The sequence below is a fragment of the Schistocerca cancellata genome, chromosome 8 (genome assembly GCF_023864275.1).
Source record: "Schistocerca cancellata isolate TAMUIC-IGC-003103 chromosome 8, iqSchCanc2.1, whole genome shotgun sequence".
Taxonomy (NCBI): domain Eukaryota; kingdom Metazoa; phylum Arthropoda; class Insecta; order Orthoptera; family Acrididae; genus Schistocerca; species Schistocerca cancellata.
In genome coordinates this window covers 220,657,741-220,673,333 of record NC_064633.1, presented here as the reverse complement: position 1 = coordinate 220,673,333, position 15,593 = coordinate 220,657,741, and the positions used below count along the sequence as shown (strand labels likewise).

The 15,593-nt window shown below is 38.0% G+C and overlaps 1 protein-coding gene across 2 annotated transcripts in view; it reads right to left on the bottom strand.

Moving 5' to 3' along the window:
- LOC126094719 (multidrug resistance protein homolog 49-like) overlaps nt 1–15,593 on the bottom strand; it is a 137,757-nt gene that overhangs the window by 37,941 nt on the left and 84,223 nt on the right. For both annotated transcript variants that reach the window (XM_049909259.1, XM_049909260.1), the window contains exons 9-13: nt 12,361–12,550; nt 11,520–11,744; nt 5,220–5,345; nt 1,642–1,845; nt 1,143–1,494 (exon numbers count right to left, since the gene is read on the bottom strand). In XM_049909259.1, coding sequence (XP_049765216.1) covers nt 1,143–1,494; nt 1,642–1,845; nt 5,220–5,345; nt 11,520–11,744; nt 12,361–12,550 — 1,097 coding nt within the window. The remainder of the gene's footprint in view (nt 1–1,142; nt 1,495–1,641; nt 1,846–5,219; nt 5,346–11,519; nt 11,745–12,360; nt 12,551–15,593) is intronic.

Genomic DNA, 15,593 nt, shown 5'->3' with positions numbered 1-15,593 from the left:
AACCAGCTGAGATTGTGCATGCACTGTGTGAGACTGACTGGCCTCATAATAAATTTACCGTGAAGAGGAATTAATACAGTCATTTGTTTGAGGAAACCATCAAAATGTACAAGGATAACAACAGTTTTGACGAGAAAGAGGAAAGCCTTGGAGCCTGGGTTGCCCCACTGCAACAACCATTAGCATGACAGGATGGAATGTGAATCATTAACAACGCTAGCCACTCTTGTTGACAAAATGTCAGGAAAGTCCCAGTGAGCCTAGGATCCCGAGAAAAGTGCCGACAGAAAACACATCAGACCAAAAACTATCTATCATTTCAATAATTTTCAAAATACAATAAGAATTTATAGAATGGTACAGACAAAAATATTAGTAGTAAGAGAATACTAAACAATTGAAACAATTATATTTGCTCTCTTAGTTCTTCTCTCAGTAGTTCTTCAACATGACACCACTTCTAGTAATTATAATACATTGCTGCAAAATACAATGAATGCAAATTGATACATTAACTCTCCCATTCAGTATTTCCAGTTTAGTAAAATTTAAAATTCACTACATGAACTATAAAGCAATAGGACTACTCAGTGGCATTCAATTAACATGGCTCTACATTAAGTTTCATAGCATATAAACAGAACTATATGGTTTCAGTAGAGAAACAAATGCTTGAACGATATAATAGAAACTGTGTAATAATAGGTAATCTACATTATCAATAAAAATAAAACAATGGAAAATATTAAAATGGAATAATGTAGTATATCAAAAGATTGATTACTACTCACCATGTAGTGGAGATGCTGAATCACAGATAGACACAACAAAAGACTGTCAAGCTTTCAGCTAAAACGGCCTTCACCAGAATTAGACAATACATGCTGCAAAGGCCAGACTCTGAGCAGAGTTTGCATGGCTGTGCGTGCGTGAGCGCACGCACATTCCTGTGTGTGTGTGTGTGTGTGTGTGTGTGTGTGTGTGTTTTGTCTAATTCTGATGAAGGCCTTCTTGGCTCAAAGCTTACGTACTTGACAGTCTTGTTTGCTATGCCTATATGCGAGTCAGCATCACTGCTATATGGTGAGTAGTAATCTTTTCTTTTCATATTATTGTGTTGTCTATAAAAGTTGACTCTGTACCTGTATTTGCAGCTTTTGTTGAAGCATGTACAAGTTCAAAATAATGTCCATTTTGTTCCATGAGCTCTGTGTGTGTTCCCTGCTCAACAACACGGCCTGATTCCAAACAAATTATTCTGTCAGCTCCACGCACTGTGGATAAGCGGTGAGCCACTACAATTGTGGTACGTCCGTGGCTAGCATGATCCAGTGCTTCTTGCACTTTTGCTTCACTTGCTAAATCAAGAGCTGATGTTGCTTCATCAAGGAGTAACACTCGAGGGTTCCGCACCAGGGCTCGTGCTATTGCAATTCGTTGTTTCTGGCCTCCAGAAAGCTGAGTTCCACGATCACCTACCATCGTATCATAACCCTATCCAAACAATAACAGTTAGTATCATGAGAACACTAATGGAAATCAGCATTATATACAATAAAATACTCATTTCCTTAAAACTAAATATTTATTTTATATGAATAAAATGACAAACAGTTTTGCGTAACATCAGACACCATTTACCTGTGGTAATTTTATGATGAAATCATGTGCATTTGCTTCTTTGGCAGCTTTTTCAATTTCTTCTTGGGTTGCATTTTCTTTGCCATATCTAATGTTCTGTGCAATAGTAGTGGCAAAAAGAACTGGTTCTTGACCAACTACTCCAATTTGATTCCTCAGCCAATTGACATTTAGCTCCTTTACATCGATTCCATCAAGAAGCACCTTGAGACAATGATATGTGCCATTTGTACTCTATATTTTAATGTAGATGTTTTATTATAACATAGCATAAGATTAAACTGTGAAGTCAAATGTGATGTAATGGCAACCATTCACAGACAGAAACATCATAATTAAAACTCCCATGAAACATATAAAATAATAATAATTTTCTGTGAATATTTTAAATGTATGTTTGTTGGGAAAAGATGTGCGATTAAAAGGATTTTTTTTAAAAAAGTGAGGAAGTAAGAAATAAAATTTAGTTAGAGTACATGAGGAATTTCTCAGCATGAAAATGTCCCATCTGGTCTAGTGAACTCAAAATTTTATATAATTCGAAACACACTTCAGTAAGTTCTATTGGTAAACAAATCTTGAGGGCATATTCAGGGAAAACCATTAATCAGCCCTAAGGTCCCCTGCTTTGACCCATCCATGATTATTGTCATATGTGTAGTGCTCATTTAAAGTGCCCTAAAATACAGATTTAAAAACAGGTCCTACTGTGCTGTCTGTTATTCATTAAGAGATAGGTATAGGAAGCACAGTGTTGCCCTGTATGAAAGATATGCTATTGCAGCAATTGGCTGCAAATTGGCATTGAAGAGAAGAGATGATGTAAGGGGTACCACTATTGATAGTGGTATGACATAGTTAATGATACCCCTTACATGTCACTGGTCCTCAGGAACATTCAGAGCTGAGCACACCTGTTCCAGCAGGAGGCAGAGGGACATTTTGCAGATGTTGATAAGATATGATTTTGGAAGTTTTCTGCAGAATGGTAACAAAGTCAGGTTTTGAATGAAGCATGTCCAGAAAAAAATCCTATTTTAATTAAGAATAACCAGATATAAGGGATGGGAGTTATTCACCATAGACGAATTTTTTCACATCACTTTTAGCTCTCTTCCCACTGAAGGCAGACTTTCTGTGGAAGCTATATGCCGTATTTACTCAAATCTAAGCCGCACTTTTTTTCCAGTTTTTGTAATCCAAAAAACCACCTGCGGCTTAGAATCGAGTGCAAAGCAAACGGAAGTTCTAAAAAATGTTGGTAGGTGCCGCCACAACTAACTTCTGCCCTCGAATATATGTAGCGCTACACAGGCATGCTTTGCAGGCACAAAGATAAATACTGGCGCCAAAACCTCTGTGTCAGTAAGTAAATTAAAAAAAAAAAGTGGAAGACGAGCTTTTTCCTCCGCCCCGAGTTTCGACCACTGCATTTTCATACATTATCCAACGAAGTAAATACAAATTCCGTATTGTTCATCTTCGAATGTAGCAGCATTTCAATGTACTATGAAAATCCGACTGGCAAGACTGTTTGGGATGTTTGTCAATATGCCCAACTCTATGCCTAAAGCTTTTCTCTCCCCTTGAATTTCGAGTCTCAAATTTCAGGTGCGGCTTAGATTCGGGAAAAATTTTTTTCCTTGATTTCGAGTCTCATTTTTCAGGTGCGGCTTAGATTCGAGTGCGGCTTAGATTTGAGTAAATACGGTACTTTCTGTGGCTTGGAGTAGGGCCATTAGACTTAAAATGAACTTCAGGTTACCTTCCATTAGGAATATACTAAAATGAACTGCTTGTAGACACGGGCACAGAAATCTGGTGGCAGGAGACCATGCTTTTGGCTTGAGTTCAGTGATTTATGTTTTTCCACTGAGCACATCATGTCTAAGTCATTTCATTGATTTTTAATGGTGCAGGCATGCACTCCAGGGAACTATGAACATAAAATGGTGATGCCTTGTCAAATACGTTCTTCTCTTTTAGCCATAATAAAAATTTTGGGTTAGCAGAAGAGCCAACACCGTGTTACGAGTGGAGTCCGAAATGCACGCGTTTTAGCTCAAGCAGGCTAGCATGAGGAGGGAAGAACTATACTGACGTGATTTCTGGAACATGACAAGGAATGAGAATTCAGAAAGCGGATGTAATTAGTTTGATACTTAACTTTAATCCATTAATTAATTAACTTGACGGTACATGATTCGCAATATTATCTGTTCAGAATACAATCTTGAAGTAGTTATAGTAACTGAATATGGCACCTTGCTTGGTCGTAGCAAATGACGTAGCTGAAGGCTATGCTAAACTGTCGTCTCTGCAAATGAGAGCGTATGTGGACAGTGAAACATGCTAGCAAAGTCGGCTGTACAACTGGGGTGAGTGCTAGGGAGTCTCTCTAGACTAGACCTGCCGGGTGGGAGTGCTTGGTCTGCAATAACTGATAGTGGCGAAATGCGGGTCCGACGTATACTAACGGACCGCGGCCGATTTAAAGGCTACCACTTAGCAAGTGTGGTGTCTGGCAGTGACACCACAAAAAACATTCTGCTACTCCTCATAATTTTAATGTTTGTCCTTGATTGCTTCGGAGAACTAGCCTTTTGAGCTCTGTTTTGTGGTTGGGTGGTATGTACAACCTGCAGTCCACTCAACATTGTGGAGAATTTTTGGATTGATGTGAAAGGTCCACCCAGACAAACCCCCCACGTCATTGAGTAAGCATTTTACAACTGGGGTGCGGTAAGTTCTCCAGAGGCTGCTGCTTTCCACCTCATCGGACATAACACACTTTAAGGTTAAGGGTATATATAACCACCACCGTCAATGACACACAATATTCCGCTACAACACTCCATGGTGATCAATGAAGTATGCACAGAACATAAGTTCCAGAGGACTGGTGACACTCTCCAGTTCCCTAATTCAGGAACCACAATTTGTCTCACTCATATCTAACCAGAATCTGAGTTCCCTGAGGTGTCTGCCATGTGGCATGACCCAGGCAGCATGTGTGGCTTACCAAATGACACAGATATCATTACCTTTACCCGTGTTTCATGATTATTCCAAGAGAACCACTAACAGCCTTCCTAATGAATTATAAACAGTGAGTAAAATAAAAAGGTTTCTGCAACTCTTTGATGATAAATTTCAGCCCCAGAGTTGCAAGATTAAGTAGATTGCAGGTTTTACTAAATATGTAAATTTTTGTTGCACATTTAGAGTGTCTTGAATCCTGATAAAGTGACAAGTAGTATATTTGCTTTTACTGAATAACTTGTGACAAAAGTGAGAAACTTCAAACACAAAAATAACAAAATTACACTCTGAATTTTCTTCTATTCCACAGTTCCTGTTGCAGGCACACTGTCAAATTATATGCTTCACAGAAACATCAGTAGGCATATTCCAAGTTTCAAATTCACCATCACAGAATTTAATAAGAGACTTACCACCCCTGTTGATTAGATCATTGACACATAGCCATTGTTTTTAAACTATATTCAAATGTGAATGGCATGATATTGATTACTATAATGATTACACATCTATAATTGTGAAAATTATTGACTTACATTGCCTTTAATGGGGTCATATAATCGTTGAATTAGTTGAATAACTGTTGACTTTCCACAGCCTGAACTCCCAACTAATGCAACTGTTTCTCCATGTTTAATTTTCAGATTTAGTCCTTGAAGTATCTAAACAAGAATTTTCAGATGTTAGAACATTATTAATAAAGACACTGTGAAGTGGAATTATAAATAGCATTCTTCATATGGAGTAAATAATTTTTCTAGAAATTTACATTTTCAGCCACGTATGTACAATTTTATATTTAATCTTGGCAAACATTTTAAACAGCATGAGACATGGCACTGGGTATCAAATAACTTGCCCAAGTTTCACTATAGGCCACAATTCAGTGAAGAAGATTATATCACTGTTCTTCGTAACATGTCAGATGTGTCTGAACATAGAAAGGTAATCAGTTTTGTTAGTGGTCAGCAGTCAGTATTCATTTATACCTAAAGTATATCTATAACCTGACCTGTCTGTAAGCATTACTATACCTGCCGTAAATGTAACATGTGTGGGAAGTTTCTACAAAATATCACAGGTAATACAATCAAAAAAATTCCAATGGGGATAAAATCTGTTGCAGCAGGGAATGATGGCCTTAACATGAACATAGTAAATTCTGTTTAGATGTTATGTTTTGCATTATACAGATCTTGACTTTACCAACATAATGACAACTCATAATATTATGTGTGAAGTAACATAAATGCTTTGTCTGAAGTGTCAAGTAAAAGAACAGCTGGAAAATCCAGGACGGAGTAAGGATAGATTCCTACTCGCCATATAGTGAAGACGTTGAGTTGCAGACAGGCACAACAAAAAGACTTCTAAATATGTAAGCTTTCAGCCAGAAGACCTTCTTCCAAAAGTCAACATACAAATACGCTTTCACACAAATGCAGCTCACCCACACATGACCACTGCCTTTGGCTGCCGAGGCCAGGCTCAGAATCTGGCATTGGCAGCCCAAGACAGTAGTCCTTTGTGTGTGAGCTGCATGTGTGTGAATGTGTATGTGTATGTTGTCTATTTTGGAAGAAGACCTTCTGGCTGAAAGCTTACAAGTTTAGTAGTCTTTTTGTTGTGCCTGCCTGTGACTCAGCATCTCCGCTGTTTGGTGAGTAGTGATCTATTCTTTTCGTAATATTGTAAAATAAAATTAAAAAAAAAAAAAAAAAAAAACAGCTGAGTAGTTTAAGGAGGTACAGTGGCATTACTTCCAAAACAACTATGTTTCCCCTAATACATATAAACTGATTTTGAAGTCATTCCCACAACTATCACTAGGCCTAACACTACCACAACTTGCTGTTAGTGTACTTTATGAGAAGTAGCCCCTATGGCTGTTAATATTCAACTTGACTCATTCCACATGCCTGAAAGTGCTCCAGTATGTGATTTATGGAAGACGATGTGTGAATAATTGAGGGAATTAATGCAGATATTATAGCTGTATTATCTACTAAAACAAATACTTTCAAAAACCTGTAGGTTCCTCTATCTACTTTTAAGTATGAACCGATAAAATTCATGAGATAGCCGATCACATACAAGTACTTTATTTGGAATAACACAGATTTAACATAAAAGAAGTTACATATTTTCTCAGTTTCAAAAATCCTTTTACTTATCCCCAAACCCATACACACCTTGATCTGTAATCTCAGTTCACTGAAGTCTTGGACATTGCTTAACTTCCTGCTTCCTTTTTCTCTTACTCTTTTTGTTTCTTATTTTCTCTTTTTACTCCTATCTTCCTCTTAGCACTTTTAATTCTGTATCACAGTTATTACCACCTAAAAAATAATTACTGTAGTCATAATATAAATAATTTTTTATACCTCTTATGTGTTGCCTCTTGACAGGTACAAATACAATATTTATGCTGTAAAATGCTAAGGTGTTTTATCTGATGCTATAGGGGACCTCAAAGCTCTTATATTTCCACAATAACAAACCAAAAACCAAGCAAATTAAGTGTGACCTTCCAAAAGGAAGGAATATTAGTATTTAATGTCCCATTTCGACCAAAGTTGGTAGCACTGAATAACACTGAGGCAGAAAACTGCCATAGCCTGTTCAAAGGAACAATCCTACCATCCACATGATCTGATTTGTGGAGTGTATGAAAAGCCTAAATGTAGAGAATAATACAGAGCTTTGAGCCCTGATTCTCTCAAATCTAAATTCAAAGTTAGTTATATGTGATGACTTCAATATTAATTGTATAAGTGATTGTGCAAGGAAGAGGATGCTGGTAGACCTCTTTAATTCATATAATCTTATGCAAACCGTATTCTTTCCAACAAGAGTGCAAGGGAACAGTAGAACAACCATAGACAACATTTTTGTTCATTCCTCATTACTAGAAGGGCATTCTGTTAGCAAAAAGGTGAATGGCCTTTCAGATCATGATGCACAAATTTTAACTTTAAAAGATTTTTATGCTGCAACACGTGTTAAATATAGTCATCAGCTGTTCAGGAAAGCTGATCCAGTTGCTGTAGAGACCTTTGTAAACCTTATAAAGGAACAAGAGTGGCAAGATGTTTATAGCGCTGATACAGTAGACGATAAATATAATGCTTTTCTCAAGACTTTTCTCATGCTCTTTGAAAGTTGCTTTCCGTTAGAACGTTTAAAACAGGGTACTAGCACAAACAGGCAGCCTGGGTGGCTGACTAGAGGGATAAGAATATCTTGTAGAACAAAGTGGCAATTATATCAAAACGTTAGAAACAGTCAAAATCTAAATGCAGCAGCCCATTACAAACAGTATTGTAAGGTGCTTAAAAATGTTATTAGGAAGGCAAAAAGTATGTGGTATGCAGATAGAATAGCTAAGTCTCAGGATAAAATTAAAACCATATGGTCAGTCGTAAAGGAAGTTGCTGGTCTGCAGAGACAGGTCGAGGATATAGAATCAGTGCGTAGTGGGAATGTCCGTGTTACTGATAAGTCGCATATATGTACAGTATTTAATAATCGCTTTCTGAATATAGCAGATGAACGAAATAGAAACCTAGTCCCAACAGGGAATCATATAGCGCTCTTAGAAAAAAGTGTTCCGAGACTGTTACCTGAAATGCTCCTCCATGGTATTGACAAGAGGGAGATTGAGTTAATAATTAAATCACTAAAGACCAAGAACTCTCATGGATATGACGGGGTATCTAGCAGAATACTGAAGTATTGTTCTATGTATGTTAGCCCAGTTCTCAGCCATATCTGTAACTTTTCCTTTAGGAGTGGTCGGTTTCCTGACCGATTAAAGTACTCGGTAGTGAAGCCACTTTATAAAAAGGGAAACATTGATAATGTTGACAATTTTAGACCTATTTCTATGCCATCGGTGTTTGCTAAAGTTATCGAGAAGGTTGTATATACAAGGTTACTGGAGCATTTAAATTCACATAATTTGCTGTCAAATGTTCAGTTTGGTTTTAGAAATGGTTTAACAACTGAAAATGCTATATTCTCTTTTCTCTGTGAGGTTTTGGATGGATTAAATAAAAGGTTGTGAACGCTAGGTGTTTTCTTTGATTTAACGAAGGCTTTTGACTGTGTTGACCACAAAATATTACTGCAGAAGTTGGACCATTATGGAGTAATGGGAGTAGCTTACAATTGGTTCGCCTCTTACTTTAAGAACAGAAAGCAGAGGGTAATTCTCCGCAATATTGAGAGTGGTAGTGATGTTCAGTCCCAATGGAGCACTGTTAAGTGGGGCGTTCCCCAAGGTTCGGTGCTGGGGCCACTGCTGTTTCTTGTTTATATAAATGATATGCCTTCTAGTATTACAGGTGATTCAAAAATATTTCTGTTTGCTGATGACACCAGCTTGATAGTGAAGGATCTTGTGTGTAATATTGAAACAGTAACAAATAATGTAGTTCATGAAATAAGTTCATGGCTTGTGGAAAATAATTTGATGCTAAATCACAGTAAGACTCAGTTTTTACAGTTTCTAACTCACAATTCAACAAGAACCGATATTTTGATCAGACAGAATGGGCATATTATAAGCGAGACGGAACAGTTCAAATTCCTAGGTGTTCGGATGGATAGTAAGCTGTTGTGGAAAGCCCATGTCCAGGATCTTATTCAGAAGCTAAATGCTGCTTTATTTACCATTAGAACAGTATCTCAAATAAGTGACACTTCAACACGAAAAGTAGTCTACTTCGCATATTTTCATACGCTTATGTCGTATGGTTTTATTTTTTGGGGTAATTCTTCTGATTCAAAAAGGGTATTTTGGGCTCAGAAAGGGGCTGTTTGAGCTATATGTGGTGTAAGTTCGAGAACCTCTTGTCGACCCCTATTCAAAAATCTGGGAATTCTGACATTGCCCTCACAGTATATTTTTTCTTTAATGTCGTTTGTTGTTAGCAATATTAGCCTATTCCCAAGAGTTAGCAGCTTTCACTCAGTTAATACTAGGCAGAAATCAAATCTGCATGTAGAATGCACTTCCTTGACTCTTGTGCAGAAAGGAGTGCAGTATTCTGCTGCATCCATTTTCAATAAGCTACCACAAGAACTCAAAAATCTTAGCAGTAGCCCAAACTCTTTTAAGTCTAAACTGAAGAGTTTCCTCATAGCTCACTCCTTCTATTCTGTCGAGGAGCTCCTGGAAGAGCTACAAAATTAAGCAAATTCCAGTGTTCCGTTGTTGATTTTCTTCTTTAAACTTACGACTTGTCACCTGAATATGTTTTTTTATATTTCATTTTATCTGTTTCTAATATCATGTTATAATTTCATGTATTGACTCGTTCCATGACCATGGAGACTTCTCCTTAATTTGGTCCCACAGAACAATAAATAAATAAATAAATAAAAATGCTTTATGCACTGTGCTAACTCCTCATTCAATACCTGGTTTTACACTCATTGTTTTGTAATGAACATGCATTACTCTTTACTGTGGTATCCATGGCTGGCACCTTACAATCCAGCCACCAGCCACACAGCAGAAAGCCATGGATTGCCACCATGTCAAGGTTCCAAAACCCAACTGCAGCTCATCCTGCCTATGATAGACACTGCAGCATTTGTGTGTGTGTGTGGGGGGGGGGGGGGGGGGGGGTGCACTACAGTGCTGTTGTTCCACATGATACAAGCACGACTTCCTAGTATTCCTCCCCCAGACAGATTAATAAGACATTGTCCAGCAGCTCACCAATCTGCAAGTGTGTGAGTTCCAGTTCAGTTCACAAGTTAGACATCAACGCTAACCAAGTGCCATTTGTCAGTGCGGCGTAGCGCATGCCAGTCTGAATAATAGTGTAGCAGATATGTACTTTGCCTAAGGCAGTGTTTCCTTACTGTGACAGACTGTGTACTCAACTGAACCTTCGAGAACTGTTATCGAGTAATCTAGTTACTGATCAGTTCACGATGATCTTTCATCTGCATTCATTCAGAAGCTGCTCAGTTGCTACCCAGAACATATCATTAGAGTGTATTTTCTGTGTCAATAGTAAAGTTGTATTGTTTTAGTTATGTCGGTACATCTCTCTTCTTGTAGTGCGCACCACTCACATCATGGGATACAAAATATACCACCATGGTTCCATCTATCTGTAACATTTTCATGATAAATGGAAGTAATTTAGTGCTTAATTTCACTAGTTGTTTCTCCGTTTCACATGTGGGAATGTAGTCACTGCATGGACTTGGCAGGATCTGGAACTGTCATGGCTAGTTTTTATTGCTTTTCAAGGCAATCAGCATCACAGATGATGCCAAATGAATTGTAGCATGTTATGCAGATAATAGAGGAAACTGTGAAAACATGACTTTTTTCTGTTTTTATTGGAGTTGTAAACCTCATATTTGTCTCTGTAGCACAAATTTATTTTCAAATTTTTAGCTTTCTATCTCCCACCATATTATTCAGTCTCCAACAAAATCAAGCCACAGTCCAACAGGTTCACTCTCTCCCCCCCCCCCCCCCCCCTCCATCTCTACATTTCTAAATGATTCACATTACTACATGTATAAAGGAAAGATGGCTATTGTCTAATGTCCCATAACATAAACATTACAATTGATTCAGAGCCATGGATCAAACGAGGATAGGGCAGTGACTGGTTATGATGATTCCAAAGAAACTATGTCAACATTAAGACATAGCTGAAGACAACTGGAGAAAATTCAAATCATAATAACCAGATGGGGATTTGAACTCTGCTTCTCCCATATATGAGTACTGCATCTTAACCACAATGCCACCTCGATTTGTGAGGCCTTTATAAAAGTACTTAATTTTTAATGTATACACTTACCTTAACATCAGGCCTTGAAGGATAATGAAAATAAACATCTGTCAGCTGTATGTCTCCCACAACTTGATCTGGTCTTTTCCCTGACTCACTGAGACTGTCAATCTGAGGCTCTCTTTCAATTACTGAAAATACCGCAGCTGCAGAACCACATGCCACACCAAATGCTTCTAGATGAGGAAGTGCCATTCCCATATTGAATGCTCCACCAAGCATACCAAAAAGAACCTATATAAAAGGTTTAAACAGTAATTAATTGGACTGAGCATTCTGCAAAATAGTTTGTTCCAACTATAGTTATAATTAGAAAACCAGTGAAATATCTCATAAAAATTTACAAGGAGTTTAAATTGATAAACATAGTGTTAAGATAGAACTGAAAGATGAAGAAATAAGTAACAAATCAATATAGATGACTTTGCTTGGATCAAGTTCCTCCTTATCTGCAAAACTTCTTTTCTTTTTAATTTTACTATCCAAACCATGTTTTTCATAAATGAGTTTTTATTTGACATCGGTTATCACTGGATCAGTGGTATGTTTTTATGACCCATGTTACAAATGTTATACAAAGAGCATGAGTGTCTTTATTCATAAATAACAGTTATATTGTGTCTTTTATTTATAAAGATTGTGATTCAGTGTCCTAATTTACTAATTCTGTAGTGCCTGGTGTCTAAGAGACACTGTGATATGTCACATTTCTGCATTCCCTCTACACTGACAGATTTTTATGGCCTTTCTTCAGTATAATCATCAACCTCATAACTTCGACAATACAGTACTTATCTTCATTTCACAAATGTCAGCAATTTGCTTCCAGATTTTGAAACAGCATACTTACTATCACAAGAACAGCTGGAGTGTACTCGAAGTCTCCCACAACTCTTGAATCTATTATGAGTACTACTCCATACCAAAATGCAAGTGCATAGCTGCAGTATGTAATGAACCACATCATGGCTGTACCAATACCAGAGAATTTTCCCCTTTTGATTCCCATTGCTTCTGCCACAACTAATTTTTCTTTGTATCTGCAACAAAAATAATCCTTAAGGAAAACATAGTATCAGCCGCTATACAAGATTGTTTACAAAATATATGTTCATTTACTTTCCCATGGCCACTTATCATGCAAGAGGATTATATCAATCTGTGTTTGGTGTAGCAAATGCCAGATCACTTTAAATATAGGTCAGAAACTAAAATGAGTATAGGTTACAACTCAAATGCATTTGATATGTGACACACATGCACACATGGCAATAAGCAGTAAGCAGGACTTATAAGTTCTAAAGCAGCTTTTCTTTTTTTACAGTTACTCAATTTTTACAGTTAAAAGTGCACATTCCAATGTAAGTACAGCAGAGTACTGGCATAAAGTACAGAATAGTCTCATGTGTTCTTGTCGTTTGTAGTGTTAGAAAAATCACCAGAGTTGATGGTATAGTTCAAACAGCTTCCTATGATAACTTTGAGTGCTGTAGAATTGAATGACCTTATAATAGTGGATAAGTCCTACTCCCCCCATGAACCATGGACCTTGCCGTTGGTGGGGAGGCTTGCGTGCCTCAGCGATACAGATAGCCGTACCGTAGGTGCAACCACAACGGAGGGGTATCTGTTGGGAGACCAGACAAACGTGTGGTTCCTGAAGAGGGGCAGCAGCCTTTTCAGTAGTTGCAGGGGCAACAGTCTGAATGATTGACTGATCTGGCCTTGTAACACTACGGTAACCAAAATGGCCTTGCTGTTCTGGTACTGCGAATGGCTGAAAGCAAGGGGAAACTACAGCCATAATTTTTCCCGAGGGCATGCAGCTTTACTGTATGATTAAATGGTGATGGCGTCCTCTTGGGTAAAATATTCCAGAGGTAAAATAGTCCCCCATTCGGATCTCCGGGTGGGGACTACTCAGGAGGACGTATTTATCAGGAGAAAGAAAACTGGCGTTCTACGGATCAGAGCGTGGAATGTCAGATCCCTCAATCGGGCAGGTAGGTTAGAAAATTTAAAAAGGGAAATGGATAGGTTAAAGTTAGATATAGTGGGAATTAGTGAAGTTCGGTGGCAGGAGGAACAAGACTTTTGGTCAGGTGAACACAGGGTTCTAAACACAAAATCAAATAGGGGTAATGCAGAAGTAGGTTTAATAATGAATAAAAGAAATAGGAGTGCAGGTAAGCTACTACAAACAGCATAGTGAACACATTAGTGTGGCCAAGATAGACACAAAGCCCATGCCTACAACAGTAGTACAAGTTTATATGCCAACTAGCTCTGCAGATGATGAAGAAATTGATGAAATGTATGATGAGATAAAAGAAATTATTCAGGTAGTGAAGGGAGACGAAAATTTAATAGTCATGGGTGACTTGAATTCAACAGTAGGAAAAGGAAGAGAAGGAAACGTAGTATGTGAATATGGAGTAGAGGTAAGAAATGAAAGAGGAAACCGCCTGATAGAATTTTGCACAAAGCATAACTTAATCATAGCTAACACTTGGTTCAAAAATCAGGAAAGAAGGTTGTATACATGGAAGAACCCTGGAGATACTAGAAGGTTTCAGATAGATTATATAATGGTAAGACAGAGATTTAGGAACCAGGTTTTAAATTGTAAGACATTTCCAGGGGCAGATGTGGACTCTGACCACAATCTATTGTTTATGAACTGTAGATTAAAACTGAAGAAACTGCAAAAAGGTGGGAATTTAAGGAGATGGGACCTGGATAAACTGTCTAAACCAGAGGTTGTACAGAGTTACAGGGAGAGCATAAGGGAACAATTGACAGGAATGGGAGAAAGAAATACAGTAGAAGAAAAATGGGTAGCTCTGAGGGATGAAGTAGTGAAGGCAGCAGAGGATCAAGTAGGTAAAAAGACGAGGGCTAGTAGAAATCCTTGGGTAACAGAAGAAATATTGAATTTAATTGATGAAAGGAGAAAATATAAAAATGCAGTAAAAGAAGTAGGCAAAAAGGAATACAAACGTCTCAAAAAAGAGATCGACAGGAAGTGCAAAATGGCTAAGCAGGGATGGCTAGAGGACAAATGTAAGGATGTAGAGGCTTATCTCACTAGGGGCAAGATAGATACTGCCTACAGGAAAATTAAAGAGACCTTTGGAGGAAAGAGAGCCACTTGTATGAATATCAAGAGCTCAGATGGAAACCCAGTTATTAACAAAGAAGGGAAAGCAGAAAGGTGGAAGGAGTATATAGAGGGTCTATACAAGGGCGATGTACTTGAGGACAATATTATGGGAATGGAAGAGGATGTAGATGAAGATGAAATGGGAGATACGATATTGCGTGAAGAGTTTGACAGAGCACTGAAAGACCTGAGTCGAAACAAGGCCCTGGGAGTAGACAACATTCCATTGGAACTACTGACGGCCTTGGGAGAGCCAGTCCTGACAAAACTCTACCATCTGGTGAGCAAGATGTTTGAAACAGGTTAATTGCCCTCAGACTTCAAGAAGAATATAATAATTCCAATGCCAAAGAAAGTAGGTGTTGACAGATGTGAAAATTACCGAACAATTAGTTTAATAAGTCACAGGTGCAAAATACTAATGCAAATTCTTTACAGATGAATGGCAAAAATGATAGAAGCCGACTTTGGGGAAGATCAGTTTGGAACACGTGAGGCAATACTGAACCTACGACTTATCTTAGAAGTATGATTAAGGAAAGGCAAACCTACGTTTCTAGTACTTGTAGACTTAGAGAAAGTTTTTGATAATGTTGATTGGAATACTCTCTTTCAAATTCTGAAGGTGGCAGGGATAAAAGACAGGGAGTGAAAGGCTATTTACAATTTGTACGGAAACCGGATGGCAGTCATACGAGTCGAGGGGTATGAAAGGGAAGCAGTGGTTGGGAAGGGAGTGAGACAGGGTTGTAGCCTATCCCCAATGTTATTCAGTCTGTATATTGAGCAAGCAATAAAGGAAACAAAAGAAAAGTACGGAGTAGGTAATAAAATCCTTGGAGAAGAAATAAAAACTTTGAGGTTTGGTGATGACATTAATTCTCTCAGAGACAGCAAAGGACTTGGAAGAGCAGTTGAAC